The sequence below is a fragment of the Parus major genome, chromosome 1 (assembly GCF_001522545.3).
Source record: "Parus major isolate Abel chromosome 1, Parus_major1.1, whole genome shotgun sequence".
Lineage (NCBI taxonomy): Eukaryota > Metazoa > Chordata > Aves > Passeriformes > Paridae > Parus > Parus major.
Genome location: NC_031768.1, coordinates 60,816,012 through 60,835,821, shown reverse-complemented (window position 1 = coordinate 60,835,821; position 19,810 = coordinate 60,816,012). Strand labels below are relative to the sequence as shown.

The following is a 19,810-nucleotide window of genomic DNA, read 5'->3' as shown; positions in this document are numbered from 1 at the left end:
ATAGCTCCAGAGCCACTCTATGTGACTCTGGCCACTTAAAATGGGCATCTAAATTATAAAAGCTTGCCTTCTTGTAGTCAGGGGAAATCTAAATAACTTTGTTTCCCTCTTCCTCTTTCTCCTTTAGATTTCAGAAAACTTAAACTCCACCATTAGCTCAGGCACCTCCTTTATGTGCTTCATTGAATTGGCATGAAGATGGGCCAGAAGCCCTTCACATTCCAACAACATATATACCAAGCATGAGTAAGAAGAAAATTTGTAGTCCCTAAAAGAAATATGAGAATCCTAGACAAAACTTCAGATAATCACAGTAGTGTACATGAGATGAATGGTTAAGGGGTGTCCCCACCTCTAATATTAGGTTTCTTTTATACCTTCTTAATTTACTGGGAATCTTGTCTATATACTTGAGAGCAAATGTGAGTTCCCTACTTAACTACCTGCATACACTGGTGTGCTAACAAAGCACTTGGTAACTCCAGAGAGCTTTCAGTTGTCAGTTATAAGAGAACTCTAACCTAATTCACAGAAAACTTGAAAATTTATTACATTATATTACTATATTATTATGTCAGCTATTGTAAGCATACCTGTTGGAATCTTGTAATAAATCTACTGCTTCTCTTAGTTGTTCTATCATTGCTATATCAATAGTTTGTTCTTCTGATAAACTTATTCTATAACAGAAAACAAAAACATTCAAAAAAAGGTACAACAGCAATTATCAAGGGTAGTCTCAATTTCAGTGTGCAAGCTTCACCTTCCAACTGACATACAAACACTAGAGGGGAAAACCATCCTCTCTGCACACTGGGATGTGCTGAAGTTATGCAAAGAGCTTCTTCTGAAAAATACTCCCCAATACTTTGTCCTTAACAAAGCCCCCCAGTCTAATACATACAGAAATAAATGTGATTAAGTAAAACTTCTATCATTCAATTAAAGAGTATGACTTCTAAAATTGAAAATTTATTTACCAATATCTGACTCTTAAAAGCACTCATCCCATGTATTATTTCAGCATGAACAGTAAATACTATGAATTTTTATAAGGGCCAGCTTGCTTTCTTTTGCTTTTCAACATTTATAATTCTTTTTGGAGAGTAGAAATATAACCTCCCATTAGTTTTGTGAATAAAGTTCTTTCAAAAAGTACTTATTCTTTCCTCCCTTCAGGTTTGGGGTTTTTTTTTTTAATATCATATAAGACTACACTGTTCCAATGAGTGACAACCTCACAGTACAGTCATGTTGAATTCCCTCTCTTTATGCACTTAGCAACTGATGTTCACTTGATCTACCCTGGAATTAATATCTATAAATATCTATAAACTAATGACTGCTTCAAGGTTAAAATTATGACAAGTAAGAAAAAAAATAAGATATGTTTTCTAATTAAACTGATTTTTCAACTGTACATTAAATTTAGATCTCATAAGTTTTGATGAACTTTTTTCAGAAATGCCTTTAATAGACGAAGTATCGAAGTACCTAATTGAAAAAGACTGCATTCTACATAGATAAAAAAAATTACTGGGGCATACAAATTAACTAGTTGAAATACAACATCCACTCCAATCAGCATTAAAATGTAAAACACTCAGCACACACGAAGTGCAAGGTTATGCTATTGTCATGCCTCCAAATCTAGAAAATTATTAAACAGCAAAGTCATACAAGTCCTGGTCAAACTAATAAAATGGCACAGCTAATTATTAAGAGATACATAAAAAATACTCACATTTCGTCTGCTTGCCATTGCGTGTCCTCTTCTATTCTCAATAATTCATCACACTCTGCTGCTCTGCTCTGTAAGCAGATAAAAGTGATAATGAGAACTGAACTTTGCAATTAAGTAGGCAGATAAATTTTGCTTTCCAACTCAGCGCTGACCTAATTTATGTAACATTTTAGGCTGGCTGGTTGAAGCAATCCAACACTTCTGCTCCATTCCTCACTCTACACCCTTTTAAGATACTGATAACAAGCTCTCCTATTCAGAAGATTTTATTGAGGTCAACAGCCCTTACCCTCCTTTAACTGTAAAAAGAAAGTCAGGCAGCATAAGAATTCTTTGTTCTATGTCCCAGATTCCGTTTCTGACTTTCTGGCATATAGAAACAATGCTTCAGTTAACCAACTCTCCTCCTACTTGCTCTCCTACTGCAGCCAGATTTGTTTACAAAGCAAGGAAATTCCAAACATGCAAACATGTTTGGCAATTATTTGGCAATTATGTACTACATGCATAATTATTAACAGGATTCATATTTGACAATTTTGACAGTTGTGAATCACTTATTTTTTTTAGAAGGAACAAATCTGAACAGAAGTTGCATCCAGGAATTCCTATCAGTCAGACAGTTATCCTGGGTTCAATGTAGTCATAAACTGCATCCCCCACAGCTATAAATATGAAGTGCTATTTATTTGAAAACCTGAATCTCTTTAATGCTTCCACTTGGTGTTTTGCAGATCTTTCATCTCAGACAGGCAGGAGCACTGAAGTAGTTCAGCTGCCAGTAAAGACTGGAGCTCTCTGAATGAATGTGTATTTGTACTTGTAGAGAACAAACAGCAGAAAACAGAGGCTTATCTTCTTTTGTGTCCTGTGTTTGGCACATCAGTTGCATCACTCAGTACCAATAAATTCTACCCAATTCTGCTGTATGTGACACTGAGGAGTGTACCAGCTTCTCTAACACTCTCCAATGATGGCTCATTTCCCAGTGACAATCCCTAGCAGAATGAATAAAGCCATTCTTTTTCATCTTTCTTTACCTTACAGGAATTAAGACCATGATGTTTTTCTATAACAAGGGTACATACCATAAGACAACAAAAATGCAGCACTTTTTCTAGAAGGTGATTTGATACCATTTTAAGGATCTCTCAACTCCTACCATAATGTTTAAAAAACTAGGAAAATATATTTTACTACTACAACATTATTTTAAAAGTTTAGCCACCACAGCTAGCACAAAATCATCTCGCATTTTAGCAATGTAACACACAAAAAATCACTCAATTCAAAATATAAAGCAAATAGCACAGAACGAACCTGCCATTTTTCTTAAAGCCTTAAACATAGTAAACTCTCACATATCCTAAATAGAGTTCTTGGTAAATCGTCCTAGATCAATTGAATAATTTTAAACCTACCTGCTTATTTCTGCTTTCTGTATATTTTTGAAACAATGAATATCAGCTGCAATATCTTATTCCTTAAAATATCTGCTGCTTATCATTCCTGTTTACTCTGCACTTATGAAAGTAGTGGAATATTTTCCCCACTAGCATTGTCACAAACTTGCCTTAATGTAGTTCATAAACTCCGAAGTAAGAGTATCCGATTCATCAAACTGGTTTCCTGTTTCTCGTGACTTATCATTGACAAACGTACGTGAAGATCCTTGATGGAATTCCACTATGAATGAATATAAAAAGCAAGGAAAATAAAGAAAAGCAGAATGATTTCAAAAACAAAGTTTAAATTCAAATTAAAAATTTCAAACAGGTTAAGATCCTTTCATTGCAAACAGGATGCCAATTAATTTCTAAGTTGTAATAAATCCACTCCCTGGGCATGTACAGTTGTATATCAGAAGCACCACAGCAGGCATTGATGGAGCCAGTTTTGAACTACACCAAGTCTGTCTTGGCAGTACCAGTTAAGAACAGCTGGACAACTGTGCAGTGTTTTAAGACATTCAGATGTCTTAGGCAGTGACTTGCAATTGTCAATTGCTGTAACAAGCCATCAAACACCCAGCAAAATTATTCAGAGCCTGTCCCAATCTCTTGCCTGCATATACTATTTCCAAGGACATGATCCTATGACTTATCCTCTCCAGTTTGCTAATAAACACTGTAGGATATAATCCTGTTATCTCTCTTCATATTCTACCAAATTCTGAGGAGTATCTCAATGGAAGTTCATTAAAGTGAGTAAAACTGAGGATATACCATCTCCTATTTATGTGGCTTCCATATGTAACTTGCTGACTTCATCCTGCCATTTATTATGAATATGTGCAGAACTCGGAGTACCACTGTTTATTAGTATGTAGTGTAATTTAGAAAAATAGAAGTTACTTTAAAAAAAATGGATAAAATCAGACCTCTCACAAAATACAAAGAGATTTACCCATTTCCAGGGGTGATGATAACTGACTAAAAAAGCTTCATATACACACTAAGTCCAGCTATAGACTCTGTTACTGCACTTTGCTAAATTACTGAACATTTGGTATTAGTTGTTGGATAGCGTGGCTCAAGACAACTTTAACTTTTTTCACCCTATCAGAATCAGATCTTACTAACTCTTGAGACAAGGTGCAGTGAGATTTTTGGAACTGCTATGGAAAATTACTAGAAAGACTCAATTCAGTATAGTAAAACTTCCTAAGTAGCATACTTCTTTCATTTTTACACAACTGCACAGGCATGCCCAAAGCCTTCTGGGTAAGTAGGCAGGCATGGAACCAACAACAGAATTTCCCTGTATTTAACCTCCATGTTTTTCACATTCCAACCTTTTCTTGAGTTAGCATGGTGACCTGAATCATCCTTTATAATATGATCTTCTTCCACAATGTCTGACATCGGAACATTAAAGCTGATAGTATCTTCATCAGATGGCTAGGAAAAAAATAAGAGAAACACTAGTCCCAGCTTAAACCAAGAATGATAAAAATGTACATGTAAACGTGAGTGCTCACTCTAAAGAGCTGCAAATTAACATGGGAGAGGACACCAGAGCATCTAACATGACCACATCCTGCTGGAAGAAGTTGTAGTCACACTGAATACATGCTCACAGGAGGTTTGCCAAGTGGAACAATTCACATGTCCTGTTTTCCTGTCTTACTCACTGCACTAGTCCTCTCCTTGCACTGACACCACTGCACTGTGCTGCTCTCCATGCTTCCCTGGGCAGCTGAAAACAGGGCCTCCTTGTACCCACCGAAGTCTGTAGAAACACTGAGCCTCATATAACAGACCTTTTTCTCTTTCCCTCCACAATTCTTCCCCCCTGCTTTACCATGCAGCTTCTGAACTGAATGCCTACAGCAAGCAAGATCAACATCAAGGAAGGCAACATCTTTAATTATATCAACTTACAGAGCTGGAAAAAAAAGAGCATAGACTCTCAAGTACATTAGCTTTTTCTGACTTAAAAGCTCACCCATTTTTTCAGCTGTATTAGCTGGTACACTAAAACACATGATTTGCATCTACAAGCCTATCCTGTCTATACAGATAGCAGCTGCACAAGGAACCACAGACACAATTGTGTCCCAGGCCACTATGGCTCTGTTTCTCATCGGGCCAGCAGTGACCTGCTCAAGTGGGACCTGCTCACATCCCCTCCTGAGGTGAGCTAGAGCAAAAGCACAGTTGGTAGAAGAGGCCAAGTTTTCATTCTTGCTCCCCTAAGACAGAGAACTTAGCACTACAACAGTCTCAGAACTTTGCAAATGTATTTTCCAGTAAACCCATGAGTGATGCTCATTCTTCAAATGATGTGTTTCTGTAACTTGCTACTCTGTGCATACATTTTCCATACATGTAATATTTATTTATAACTGCTATAATACACATAGCACTGTGTTCCATATCCTTGAAAAATATATTTATTATGGAAATTATATTTCCCATTTTATCAGTTCAGACCACTGAAACAAAAAAGGTCTGCAATGCAATGTGTTTCATATAATCAATTATTTAACTCCAGCTAATTTCTAGTGTAAGTTTGCCATTCTTGCTACTTTTATATGTTCATAATCTATGTAGAAAGTACTTCTTAACTCCTGAAGCTAAAGTTTGTGATAAAGGATGGAGCAAATCCACCTTGCTCTTAAAAACTCTATCAAAGATACATGTGATTACTCCTATTTTCCAAGAATACCTTAGACTCTAAACATGTTGTAAACGTGGACCACAATGAATGTTCTTTCTGATGAATAAACTGCATGTTATTAACTCTATGAATTCACTGCCTATATTCTTCAGTTTATGGACAAAAAAATTCACAAGAGTGTCCAGGGCCTTCATAAAGCCTTTTTAAAATAAATTTTAAATTTTAAATTTAATGGTATTTTAAAATTAAACCATTTAATATCTCCAACAGAAAATAAATACTCCAGGTACCCTAAACACAAAAGTCTTTTATATCTGAAGCAATGACAGCCCAACAGCTTAAAAAAAAAAAAAAGACAGGTACAATATAAATTCATTCAGACAACCAACGTTACAGCGAAGTTCCTTCTCTTTAAGGCTGTCTCTTATATGACATTTAAGTACTAAATTTAATTATTCTAGATCAAAGTTCATGTTGTATTAATTGTTCAACTATCCTTTGAAAATAGTACAGTAAAATGTTCCTACAGAGATTACTAGAAGTTCTGGATCCAAAGCAGGTACTATTTTTTTTTTCTCAGCAGAGTAACACACACTTCGAGGAAAATATTTTGGAGTGTTGGTTTAAAAAAGGAGCAGACCATTCAACTTGGAAACAAAAAAATATTCCTTTAACAGGCTATGTCTCATTTTCAGGACCTATAGAATTCTGCAACTCATTTTCCAGGTGTTTCCTGCCACTAAACTATGAAACAAAAACTATCCAAAACAGCCTTGGATAATACAAAAGCATTGCTCTTTCACAGGTGAAATACTATATCCAACTTCCTTCTTCCACAGTTGTATTTTTTATTCAGTATCAACAGAAGACAATAGATATATAAGAATCAAAAATACCTAACATTATCTTAAGACAGAACTGAGATGATGCACTTTGAAAGATTCTTCATATATATTTGTGCTGGTACTAATCTATCACTCATATGGGTAATAAAGCACAGAGACCATTCTAATCTCATTCTAATGAATTTTAAGTCAAGGAAAAATAAGCCAAATGAAGGGGTAAAATTAATCAAAATGCTGTACTTTTCCTAAAAGATGGGGTAGATGGTACATTGCCTTAAGGCAGAATTCGCCTTCAAGTTGCAATGATCAATTTTACAGCAATTCTACAAGGTATCTTTCACTTGAAATGCCCAGGATGGCTACAACTGGGAAAACCGATGCTCTAAGCACCTTACCAAGTCTGAGAGAGATACATAAACAGTTCATTTCATCAAGTACTCCCTCCTCTGTATTCATCCAGTCAATTAGCAGGCTTCCTAAAAACTACTTTGGTGTTCCAACAAGTGATTAATTTATGTTATTAAGTTACACATGAAAAATGACGTAGTATTTTCTGTAACAAAATAGAAACTCAATAGCTACTACCCTCCAGACAAAACAGTAATTTATATTCATTAAATATCCCCAGAAACATGTTTTAATGATTGTTTTATGACTGATCATTTAATGTTTATCCAATGTTTGGTATGCAACTTTCTGACTGTAAGTAACAACACACATGAACCTGTATTTGCATCATGATAATATTGCTTGCACAATGTGTTTCCCATGTGTTACACAGGTATTAAAGGTCACATCAGAAGGAAATTGAGTGCTAAATTTTCTACCAAATACATTTGGGATTACTTATCTCAGCATCTATTTCTCCTTAAAAGTAGAGCAGCAGTCAGGTGGGGATAGAATAAGTAAATTGCTCTTATATAAAAAAAAAGCTTTGTGCTACTAAAAATGTATTGGTTCACTGTTGGTAGTCTTCAAAATTTTTTTTGCAATTTATAGCTAAAGAGGAAATTCTGGGATAACAGTATCATTAACAAGCCAACTGAGCTTCAGGAAGCGTACAACTGGCAAAACAGTTTGTGTCTCTGAACAGACTGAACGCTCTTACAGCTAGAGGTAAACCATCAGAGTTTTGGTTAGAAATCATAACAATATTGCTTCACTTCCATCTACCAAGAAACTTGCCCAAACACTTGGAAATTTGTGGAGTTTTTAGAAGTACTACTGCATTTAAAAGACTAATCAGTGAGTAAGTGGATTCATGTTCAATTTGCTTTTGAGTACCTATAAATTCAGTACCTAAGCTTGACACTTCCTACATTTGTTTCAAAGAAGGAGAAAAACACTAAAGAATCAGTAGAACGTTACTTTATGTAGTAAGAAGGTCATCTTTTTATTGTGGATCATTTCCCACTAGGTCATACCACAAATCCCATTATTGTACATTACAGAAAGAGCCATCATCACTGGCTTATACTGCAAATTATTGAGTTATTTATCCTTATCTATTCAGTTCAATTCCACAAAGATTTAGTGCCCTGTTCAGCTAAGCAGTGTCTCAGAAAAGTACCTCTGTGAATCAGTTCTAACTGCTTAGGATAACACTAGTCCCACAAAGCTATCCTCTTTGCTCAGTAAAGACATTAAAGTTCAGAAAAAGATCTGAAAGTTTACTTTCAGCATTGCCTAGCTGCCAGAACATTTAAACACAGTAAAATCTGCAAAGTCTCTAAAATTTCTACACTACAGTAAGCTGCCATAACCACATAACAGAACATATTAGGACCGGGCACTGTAAATTCCCAACAGGAAAGAGTAATCAGGCAAAGAGAAAAATATGTGAGAAATCATCAGCTTGTAACCGGTTAGCATGTTTACTTTGCTGAAAACAGCAGACATGAATTCTGGTTTGTTTCTCATTCTCTAGATTATGTAAACTGTCAGAAAACGGTAGAGAATTTTCACTATTGGTAAATCTGTAACCATTTGGAAGCAAGTATCTCACTGAAGTTTTTAAGTCTAAAAATCTTTTCATACATTACCCAACTTAAAACACAGTCAAAATACGAGTGCTGGAAGAGGAGTTTGACACAAAAGGCAGGTAACTTACCTCTGTTGCTGACAAACGTTTATCACCATTGTCACTACCAACACCTGAATCTGAGTCTTTTTTACTTGGGTAGATGTCATCAATGCTAGATGTGAATAAAAAAATTAAAAATCAGTAAAAAGCTATCATAGCATTTACATTCAAATTCTGTTCTGGTTTCACTTAACTCTGAGCAAATTTCACACTATTCTTAATGGCAAAAAGTGAAATTGCCTAGTAGAGTAAAACGCTAAACATTTACAATCTGGTGATGGTAAAATAGATCAGATTGAATGGCTAGATAGTCTAAGGATTAATGAAACAACAGAAATCATCTGCTATCAGCTTGCTTTTGTCTATACACTAGGCAAAAATGCTTAGTTACTAGCTAAGCAGCACAGGACTGAAGCAATTTAGCCATGGGAGAAGAAACCAAAATAGTAAAACTCAAAGTGGAGTCAACTGATTTAATTGTAACCATTGATCTATTAAAACAGAACTCTTATCTCCCTCAGGCTTGAAGTAATTATTAACACAGAAACCTCCTTTTGGTGCCTTAAAATAGACTTTGGAATTTAGGGTTTTGAGAAAATTACTGTAATAAGAGCAAATGTTCTCTATTCTGGTTTCAATACCCAATATGACCTCTCCTCATTTTAAAGTGCACTATTAGATGCAATAATCACCTAACTTTTTTAAAAAAAATTATCTTATTATCCCTTTATCTTCTATCCTGAATACTGGGATACTGAAATCAGATTGACACAGCAATTTAAGATTGAAGCTTTATCAGTCTTCCCATGAATAAGGTATCTGATTCATTAATCCTAATCTTAAATTATCTCTTATGAGTAAACACAGAAGACTGTTTTGTAGAAACTGCCTTTGGAAATCTACTTGGTACCATCCCCTAACCCTAACCTGTACTCTTCAAAATGACCAAGATACCAGGCAGGACATGACATCCCTGTCAATTTCCTTGTATACTAAAAGAACAAAACAGAAAACCAGCAGGTGTTTCCCAAATGGAACACCTATTCTTCATCCTGGATTCTTCTCACCTTTGACATTTCTCTGATAAAAATTTACAAAGGTACCTCCAAAGGTACATGGAGGAAAACAATTTGATTCAAACCCTACTGAGATAATTGAAAGGGGGATTCCATAACAGCTCTTGTTTTGGTTTTTTCCCCAGGGTCTTAGCAGTAACATCTCTACTATTATTCATATCAACACTTTGTTTTCATTGAGTACTTCTCTTCAAAGACACCATTCTTTCTCTGATTGGTTATATTACACTGCCCTTGTTAGCAAAGAAAGACTGAGCTAAAAGCTGATTTCCAGCCAGCTATGGAGATTCTTATAGAAAGGAGCTGCTTTGTATCTGGTTCCTGTCCTTAAACCGTGGTACAAGATGCCATTTCCTACAAGTCTGATGCAATACATCGAAGATCTTGCCTCATTTTGCTAACAAATCAGCACGATTCATTTTAAAAGCATCTCGACATTCATGCAGTTCTCTTTGTTTGACAGATGACTTTGGATGAATTACAAAAATAATTAAGATGTCACAAACGTGCATCAACACCTAATGTAACTACCTGATTATTACTATCTGAAACACCGAGCAAGACTTTCATACATACCTCTCTTCCACAGGTTGTGGCAAATGCTGTGGTTCTATGGCATTAAGATACAGCGAGTCTGCTGTTTTAATCTGACAGGCTTGTACAGTCAGATATTTGAATATATGCACCTTACCCTTTGTACAAATCTGTGGAACAAGGAAAAAATTAGGTTTATAACTAGAATTAAAAAAAAGTTAATTTATTTCAAGTATCATTTAGTGTAAAACTCCCTGAAATTCAACTATCATTATAAATTCCACTTAAAGGAAATTAGGTTTTACCCTTTTTTTAATTAATAAGTACTTCAATTATATACTCAATTATTTGTGTGCACCAATATAAATACCCTCAGAGACTAAGAAAAAAAAGAAAATAATGTATTCTACTTCCAAAAAAACCAAATTAACTTCTAACTCAAAAAGAAATATATTAAAATATATGGTATGCCCTTTTACTAACTATAAATTGAGTAACTAATTATTTTTCAAAATTAGTGTATGATGACATTTAATGAACCAGAGTGCTCTTTATATTTATGGTCCCATTGTTTTTGGTAGTGTCCAAGCATACTGATGATTCAATTCACCTTCATTTTAGAAATTTCTTTAAGTGCACACCTCTTGTTTTGTATTTTTTTAGTTTATAGGTAGCATCACTATTGACTATGAGAAGCATTTCCCCAATGTAACAAGAAGTCTTATTTATTTCAACAGCTGCTGATCTAGAACAAGTGCAGCTTTCAGAGACGCAGTTTGAATCTACTGTGCAGTAAGTTAACAACAACAAAAATGACCTTAAGCAGCAAACAGAGGTTGCATTCATTCATCTTTATTACTCAGAGTGGCCTACAGTTCCAAAGAGGAGTTTTATTTCTTTGTGTATCACAATCTATAAATTTACACTATAAAGTGAAACAAATTACACATGGATTATATTTTAGACTATCTGCATGTTTTTAAGTTAAAGTTAGCATATCACTGTAGAACCTTTTAGATTCTTTCTAACAGAAAGAAAAATTACCCAGTAAGTTTATCATTATTCTTTTTCAAAATTATATATATATTCCAAGGTTAACTTCCATATGCAGATGGAAATGACAAAAATAAACAGCTAACAGAATGGACATCTTCTAGATGTATGTTGGTTTAAGTGCTGTACAAATTCATATTGAGAACAGAGGATATTTTTTCTGTCTTATTCAGATCCATCCTATGTCTTATTTATATGTCAACAACTATCAACAGTCTGTGAAGACTGAAATTCAGAAGCCTGCAATTTCAGAAGGTGACATTTTATAGTCTAAAATGTGTTAGCAGCCATCCAATATCAAAGCATAGCTTAAATTATAAGTGTAACTTACTTGTGCTGGTGGAGATTGTAAAGGATTATTCTCAAGCAGTAATACTTGTAACTGCACCATCTTTCTAAAACAAATTGGAATCACAAGCACTTTATTGCAGGAAAAGTCAAACTTTACCAAGGGAAGCTGTACTAGTTCTAAAAGTAATAAAAAGGAGAGAAGGTGTTATATCTGTTTTTATTTTTTGCATAAAATAATAAAATATTTCTGAATAACCCTTCTTTTGCATTCAGGAAAAATACAAACTCAGGGAGCAACAAGATCAACATTTATTCCATTTTATACTGAGAAATGAGAGTTGTTGTTATACAAGTGACAATAAATTCTAAAACAAATACTTTGAAATTTATTTTCCCGAAACTCAGCTGACAGTTCCCACACAGCATTCAGACACTTGTTTAACTTAGAAGTCGCCTAGAAGCATAAAGATACATTGAAGAAACCTAACACACTGTTCTTCAGTGGATACCACTGAATGTTATGTTCTTCAGACCCAAATGGAATAAATTTGAACACAAGGTAAAAGCTACTTTTTAATCACACCTATTTATATGATTAAAAATACTTTCAAAATTATAAGAAGAGCTACTGTAAAGATATTATTTTCGTCATTTGCTTTTACCTTGGGGTAAAACTTCGAGGTAATTTCTTCTGACATTCAGTTCTCTTAAGGATTTCAACTGGCCTATTTGCTGTGGTAAAGCTGTGATTTCATTACAGCTGACATCCTACAGTAAAACAGTAATAACAAATAATAATGAACTTTCAGCTCCTACATGTTCCATAATACAAGCATAGCTAACTTGCTATTATCATTGTGACATGTTATTTACCTGAAAAAATGCAACAATATGTCCGGTAGTTACAATGAAAAAAAAAAAAATATATATGGGAAAATGTTTGCACATTACTTAAAACCAGACCAAATTCTTAGCTGAAGAATGAGGTTTTTCTGAAATTTAATTTAATTTCTACAGAAATATTCAAATATTCTACTTAAGAAGTTCTAATTTCTTGCTCTTTTCCTCATATGAAGAATTCAGTATAGTGATTATATAACCAAATATGTTAGCATGAAATGTAAAAATCATAGTGTGTGGATCTGAGTTTTTAAAAATGTTCTTGTTCTTCTAGATGGAATATTTAAGCAAAATAAAATAATAATACAGCAATAGCATTTTGTATTGATTGTTACTGGTGCTCAGTAAAGGCATATATTTGATCATCACAGCACATAGTAGTCCATAACAAAAAGGGACAGAGCTTGTTTAGCATTACGTAACTCAAGAAACTGCTATATATGTGTATTAAAGATCAACCTCTTGGATTAAGTCAGTCTGCAATGGGACAATTGTTACACACTAGCTACCATTTTTACTGACAAATAAACATTAAAACCTCTGCTTACATCCCAGGCAACCTGCAAGTTTGAGTAATGTCCCAGTTATGCTGTCATTTCTGTACTAAAAGATGGAAACGGTATTTCACAGTATGAAAGCTAAATGGGGCAATGCCCAATTTTCCTGAAAAGCCAACAGAATAGTCCTACTCTCTCAACTGTTCCAAATGGATTTATTAAGTATCTGGGAGTTCTTTGACTACAAAAGTTTGAGAAGCCAGATTTCCAAGTCATGTTTTTGAAGATGCTTGCTTTAATACCAGTCAAAAGCATTATATTAACTCCCTATCTTTGGGCCTAAAATCTAGTTAACAAAAAAATGATAGTAAAACCAAAATGTGATCTGGCAATGCTTTTCCCTGCATCCAACAAGTTTCTTCTTGTAATAGAGTCTTACTGCTGCCAAGACTTCCTTCCCTTCTCAAAACATAGTCCGGAAATTACTGTAGCTCTTAGACAAGGAAATTAAAAATCCCAGCTAATGAGTGCATTTTTGCCCTGGCTGTCAGCTGTCACAAAGTTTGGTTAATTGTACTGTTCCCTGACCATTTATTTTTAAAGCTTTACTGTCCTATTTTTAATTGACAGTCTTTAAATTACTTCATAATTAGATACTTAATTTTTAGAGCACGGAATTTAAAGTCACCTTGTGGCAAAGAAACTCTAGACCAAGTGTACTTAGGCACACACACCAGAACAAGGCAGGGAAAGAGACAGAGAATTCTAGAGGAAGCATCAAAAAAAGAAAAAGAAAGCTGACAGTGTGCAACCTCAAAAACAAAGTCCACTTCCACTTACAGCCTTTCAAAACATCCTCAGTAAGACTGATCTGTTGTGACAGCATGTCAGCATTCACAAGATCTCTAGAGACAGAAGTATCCTTCATCCTACTAAATGCTGTAGTCCAACTTGCTTTTTTTATTCTTTTGTTTGAATAACCATGGAAAACAAAGACTTGTAACATTTATTTGTAGTTATGCTCTTGATGAGTGTCATATTATTATGAGTGTGTATGTGACAGAGACAGTGTTAAACTTTCTCATTACTTTGGCAGTAATGGAAGCAATGCTATCAAACACCTATGGTTTTTGATAGCTACTGATTTTTTAAGGAACTACGCAATCAGTAGTTTGAACTCAGCTTCAGAGACATTTACAAGTAACTTAAGTGCAAACACTCAAGTTCCACGGGGAACTAATGTTTGCTGATGTCAGACCTCTTGTATTAATTCTATTTTGTTCTCACCAGATAGGCCATGACCTGTCATGACAAGGCAATTTGTCAAAATCAGAGAAATGGAAGGTTTTTACTGAACATTCATTATATTAAGGAAATTTAACATTCATTTCTGTGGAATGAAGCTGAGTAAGATGAAAGTAAAATCATCAACTGTTTCCCTTTGTTTATGATAATGTTTAAATGGCCTTAAAGCAATCAAATTCAGCATATATGTTCAGCAAGATAAACAGAAAAAAACAGTAAGGTACTCTTACTTCATATTAACTTATTTATTCATACACACGCACAGAAGTTTATCCAAACCATTCAAATTGAGACGAACTTCCTCCTTATGTAACTTTAAATTCGGGACTCCTGACCGAGCCATTATTCCTAAAAAAGCACCTGGGTTCCTTCAGAGCTTGTGACATAGAAGCCATACTGAACAGTAAAAAAAATTACACAATACATGAGCACATGGACCCTTTTAGGAAACAGCAGGCAGCACGTCCCTCACGGTCAGGCTGCTGTCTCTGATCACATAAATGAGGTAAAGGACATAAATCCCAGGTGAGAAATTTGAAGGCTTCCACCATGAGATAGGAGCATCCCAGAGATGGAGAGGGCTGTTACCTGAAGAAGACAGAAGTGCAATACTGGATGGAGAATAGAATTTTACTGTACATCTGATATTTTTGGGTACAATTACTGAGCCATCTCTATCTAATTGCTTTCTTTGGCAGAAAGTAAGTTTCAGATTATCTTCACATTAATTTTGCACCCTCCTAGCTGACAGGAGAGGCATGATTGAATTAAAGATTTTTTTGCAGCAAGTAAAAGTAAATTTCCCAGCCAAATTTTTTGCCAAATCTCTGCAGGGAGAAAAAATTATGTTACAACCACCAAAGCTGTCAGATTCCTAAATTTAAAAAATACCTGAAAGTTTTCTGCATGTAATATGAAAGTTATTCTATGCTACAGGAAGGAAATTCATAAAAATACACATGTGTAATAGGAAAACCATTACCTATCCCATTTTGGAGGATAGAAGGGAAAATGCAGAGTTTATTGGAGAGATCTAATTTGAAGTAAATTATGCCTGCATCATTCTACAGTGACTACAGGAATAAATTTTGTGTTAAAAAGGTAGCTAAAAAGAACCCTTTGCTATGTATACCCAGATCTCACTGCATGCAGCTTGTGAAACATTTGGGGAACCTGAGGTTGCTTAGAAATGTCCTATTCATAGGAGAACTGCACAGAGCCAGGTGGCATCTCAGGGTCTATCCAGCACTGTGTACACACCAAAACAACACTCCCTGCCAGAGGGCTTCTGCTTGAATCCCATGCTATTCAGGCTGGCATTGCTCTCACACAGCTGAATTTTTTGTGCAACTGTAATATGACTTAATCCTGTTTGTTTATCTCTTTTACTCATTTTAGAACAATGATCACCTTATTATCTAAACTGCTCTATATTACACTTGCCAACACAGATCCCCCCCACTCTCAATCCTAGCACTATTTGCTTCACCCAATACATCACAGTTATGTCATTTCCAGTTAAATAGTGCAACTCATTTCGCTAGAAATGTACCAAACACACATGGTAGCATCAAAATGTGTAATCCCCTCATTTGAACAGACTCACGCTCAATTTAACAAAAACTTGTTCTTCATTCACCCCCTCCCCTTCCCCCCAAAAAACCCTTCTAAACCACAAAGAACAAGCATCAGACCTTTTTCAGTTTTCATATATCTTCTAGGCTACCAAAGTGACATGTAGCTAGAGCTCTCATATGAAATATCCAGAGCAAGAATTGTTTTGCTCTTCATGACAAACAGTAACACTGAAACTATACTATAACTGGAAAGCAATATGAATATCCAGAATTCCAGAATTTAAACACATGATGCGCTTCAACTAAACAAACCCAATCTGCTTTGGGTATAATCAACATTGATTTCAAGCTTTTTACTTAAAAACTTAAAAAGTACTAAAGTACTTGAAAACTTAGAAAGTTTTACTAAACTTTTACTAAATTTAACTTAAATTATTTATAAAACTGGAACCATCACCTTTTACTGTGTCTATTTTAAGCACAACAAAAGCAGTGCTATAACCTAACACATTTTTAAGAATAATTAAATCAGGACCATCTGTGCAAATAGCACCAAACCCATCAGAGACACACAAAAATTTAAAATATTTTATAAGATTAATTGATAATGCTCACCAAACAAAACAAACTTGGTAGTTTTGAACTCAGTCATAACTCAGAAAGGAAAAGGTAACTATCTCCCCACCATCCTCATCAACAGCCACAACAATTGTAATATATAACAGAAGACTGATACCACAGGATGTTGCTCAAGAATATCAGAAGGAAAAAGCCCCACAGTTGCCACTTCATATGACCTATGAAGAATTAATAGCAGGGCTGGGGCCTCAAGCAATGTTTTGAATTTCTGTAACATAATTTATTGGAGGAACTGCTATTATAAAAACAAGAATATGATAATAAGGCACTTTCAAGGTACAGAAAAGATATGCAAGGTAAATGTTGTCCATGGAGATACCAGCAGCTAGAAGGAAGTTAAAATATGATTGTTTTACTATGCATAAATTATCAGTGTCAAAACAGTTTGTCAATTTGTATCTCAAAAGTTCTAAACAAACTAGAAGACTTATGTCATAAATAATTCAGAGTCTCAGCCTACACTTTACAGCAGAGGAAGAGAAAAGGAGAGAAAGGGAAGCATTCTCATATATATTTTCCACAAACATGTGCAATTAAAATAATTTTAAGCTATAGTACTAAGTAAGTTTTGCTTTTTCAGACTGTCATTGACTGGACAATATATTCTAAATTATCTACTGCTTGTAGAAACACTACTCATGTGGACAGCTTCGAAAACAAGAAGTGTATAATCATTTTGTAGATCTGTTTAGATGGGTGTTCCAGGAAAGGAAGGTTGCATGACAAATGTAGTGAAATAAAATGAAAATAGACTGATAAGACGGGTATCATGAGTGGAATGCAGTGTGGTAAGCAGATAGTAACAACACAGAAAGGAAGCAGGAGGGGAGGGTGCTACGGTGGGGTACAACCTTGCAGAGCCTGGTGCCAGAACTTATGAACTTGATAGAGTGAAACAGGGAGCCAAGGGCAGGCAGTGAGCAAAAATCGCGAAGATGAGGAACTTTGAGCTTTGAATGAACTGAGGGCAGTGATGATGCTTAAAAGAGTCCTGAAGAACATAAAGGAAACTCTTATTGTGTTACTATTCATCACACTTGAGAAGTTAAAATCTTAAGTTTTGCAAACTACATTATATTATTAAGCACTTGTTCAAATATATGTGAAATGTGAATTTTACTGTTTTTATTTAAACTCAGAAGAACTCAAAATAAAAAGTGAAAAAAAAGATCAGTAACATACCAATTCCATTAACTGTTTTAGCTGACCTATCTCTTCTGGAAGGGAACCTAGCTTATTGTTACTTGCAATTAAGACTTTTAGAGGAAGACCACACAGGCAAGCTGGCAAAGAAGAAAGCTGATTTCGACTGCAACAAAACAAAAATATTAAAAGCATCAGTGGTGTTCTACTGTATACTCACATAAACTCTGAGAGCTGCAAAATTTCTTCTTTTTCACGGGTCATATTTTATGCAGATAAAATTAAAATTTTCAAAGGCAATCATTGAGAAGACACATTTCAGAAATACCTGATTATTGACTAAAAATATTGTGGAATTTACCACTCTGGAAAAAATGTATCAGTTTAACAGCATCGTAACAAATCTGTCACAGAAAAGCTGTTTCCCTTCCTAATGAATACAGGAAAGTCAACTGAGACAGCATTTTGCAAGTATTTAAACATTCCTGTGGTTTTAGGTGCCATTAAAATGGATGCCTTTGTTACAGCTGAAAGACAAATATATAAATTACAGGCAAAATGGTTATTTTCTCAATTAAATTAAAGCACATTTATAGTTGAAGACTACTTGGTACGCTTTGTTCTGTGGTTTTGTGCTATTAACCCAGGTAAATACAGCAAAAATTTCTGGGACTACCAGCAGTTCATTTTCTTCCAAGACTCCTAAACTAGAGCTTAAAGATGATAAATGTCATGACCCTTTGTGATGTCCACAAAATTTAAAAAAATAATTTGTGGCTCAATTCCCAGAAGAAACTTCATGCTCATCAGAATAAAATAGTCATTACTCTGTCCTAGAATATTTAAAAGTTTTCTTAAAATATAACATTTTCTATAATTACTAACCCATAGTAAAACAATGAATAGTAACTTAAAGTGGCACCCCAATAGAAACAATTTTAATTATTAAAATAATTAATTTAATTAAATGTAATAATAATTATTATTAAAATAATTAATTTTCTTCAGAAAGAAAAGACAGATGACTGAACTCCGGAAACACATGGCAAAAGTTGCCCTGTGTAATTTCAGTAGGAGTTGCAATATTGAGGTGAAACAAAAACAAACAAAAATCAAAATTCCACAAGTTTCAAAGCATTTCTTCAAGTGTCAATCCAACAGTGTGCTACAAAGAGATGCTACAGTGTGCATATAGAGATGAATATTCATGCTCCACACAACAGTCTCAAAATGTTGTACAAAGCAAACTACTATCATATCTCTGTTGCACACACCAGGATACAGATGGATATCAATATCCCAAAGAAAATAAAAATGAGAAATCCAACTACTAACCAGCATCAGCTGCAAAAAAGTATCATTGCTTATTGTGGAGCCAGATTTCTTAATTCTAATGTCCTTACATAAGAACAAGACACGACTCCTACAAAAAATTACTTGGAAATTTGTTTTTCAAGTTCTAAAGAACTCAAATTGAGGCACCTTAGACTCTTGAACAGTAACCCTATATGACAGATCAGACATAGTTAAAAAATGAAAATAATTTTTAAGCTCCACAGAACTCAGATGTAACCCACTAAGAGATAAGGAACATAACCAGGGCAAGTGAGTAATAAATCATCATTAGTTTCAAAGGAATTTCTTTAAATAAAACATGAACTGTATCTACCAAGGCCCAAAGACTATATATAGTTCTCTTGGCATCACTTTCCAATGCTATTTAACATATGGGCTCTTCTGGTAACAGGCAGAAAGATATGCATTTTAAATCTATTATGTATTTCTTGCCAAGAAACAACGTGGTTAGAAACTCAAGAATGTATTTCCTTGTTCAGACTGTTCACTATGTTCAAATAACATAGGGAAGGGCATATTCAAGTGAAGAGGGGATTTTAAACTGAGAGAAATGTCAATTACTTAATCAAATGAAAAAAATCCCTTTATTTTGTCCAATTTACTGTCGTATGTGATATAAAATCCGTTACAGTTTTGTGATGACTC

At 34.6% G+C, this 19,810-nt stretch overlaps 1 protein-coding gene across 11 annotated transcripts in view; it reads right to left on the bottom strand.

Moving 5' to 3' along the window:
- LRCH1 (leucine rich repeats and calponin homology domain containing 1) overlaps positions 1 to 19,810 on the bottom strand; it is a 111,509-nt gene that overhangs the window by 41,456 nt on the left and 50,243 nt on the right. For 8 of the 11 annotated variants that reach the window (XR_001520542.3, XR_001520546.3, XR_001520547.3 and 5 more), the window contains exons 3-11: positions 17,849 to 17,975; positions 12,411 to 12,516; positions 11,789 to 11,925; positions 10,447 to 10,574; positions 8,822 to 8,906; positions 4,539 to 4,644; positions 3,318 to 3,430; positions 1,745 to 1,812; positions 594 to 680 (exon numbers count right to left, since the gene is read on the bottom strand). Coding sequence is in view for 3 of the 11 variants with exons in the window: in XM_015622327.3 (XP_015477813.1) it covers positions 594 to 680; positions 1,745 to 1,812; positions 3,318 to 3,430; positions 4,539 to 4,644; positions 8,822 to 8,906; positions 10,447 to 10,574; positions 11,789 to 11,925; positions 12,411 to 12,516; positions 17,849 to 17,975 (957 nt within the window). In the remaining 8 variants the exon portion in view is untranslated. The remainder of the gene's footprint in view (positions 1 to 593; positions 681 to 1,744; positions 1,813 to 3,317; positions 3,431 to 4,538; positions 4,645 to 8,821; positions 8,907 to 10,446; positions 10,575 to 11,788; positions 11,926 to 12,410; positions 12,517 to 17,848; positions 17,976 to 19,810) is intronic. The other 3 variants (XR_001520548.3, XR_001520550.3, XR_001520553.3) reach the window with 1 other exon arrangement.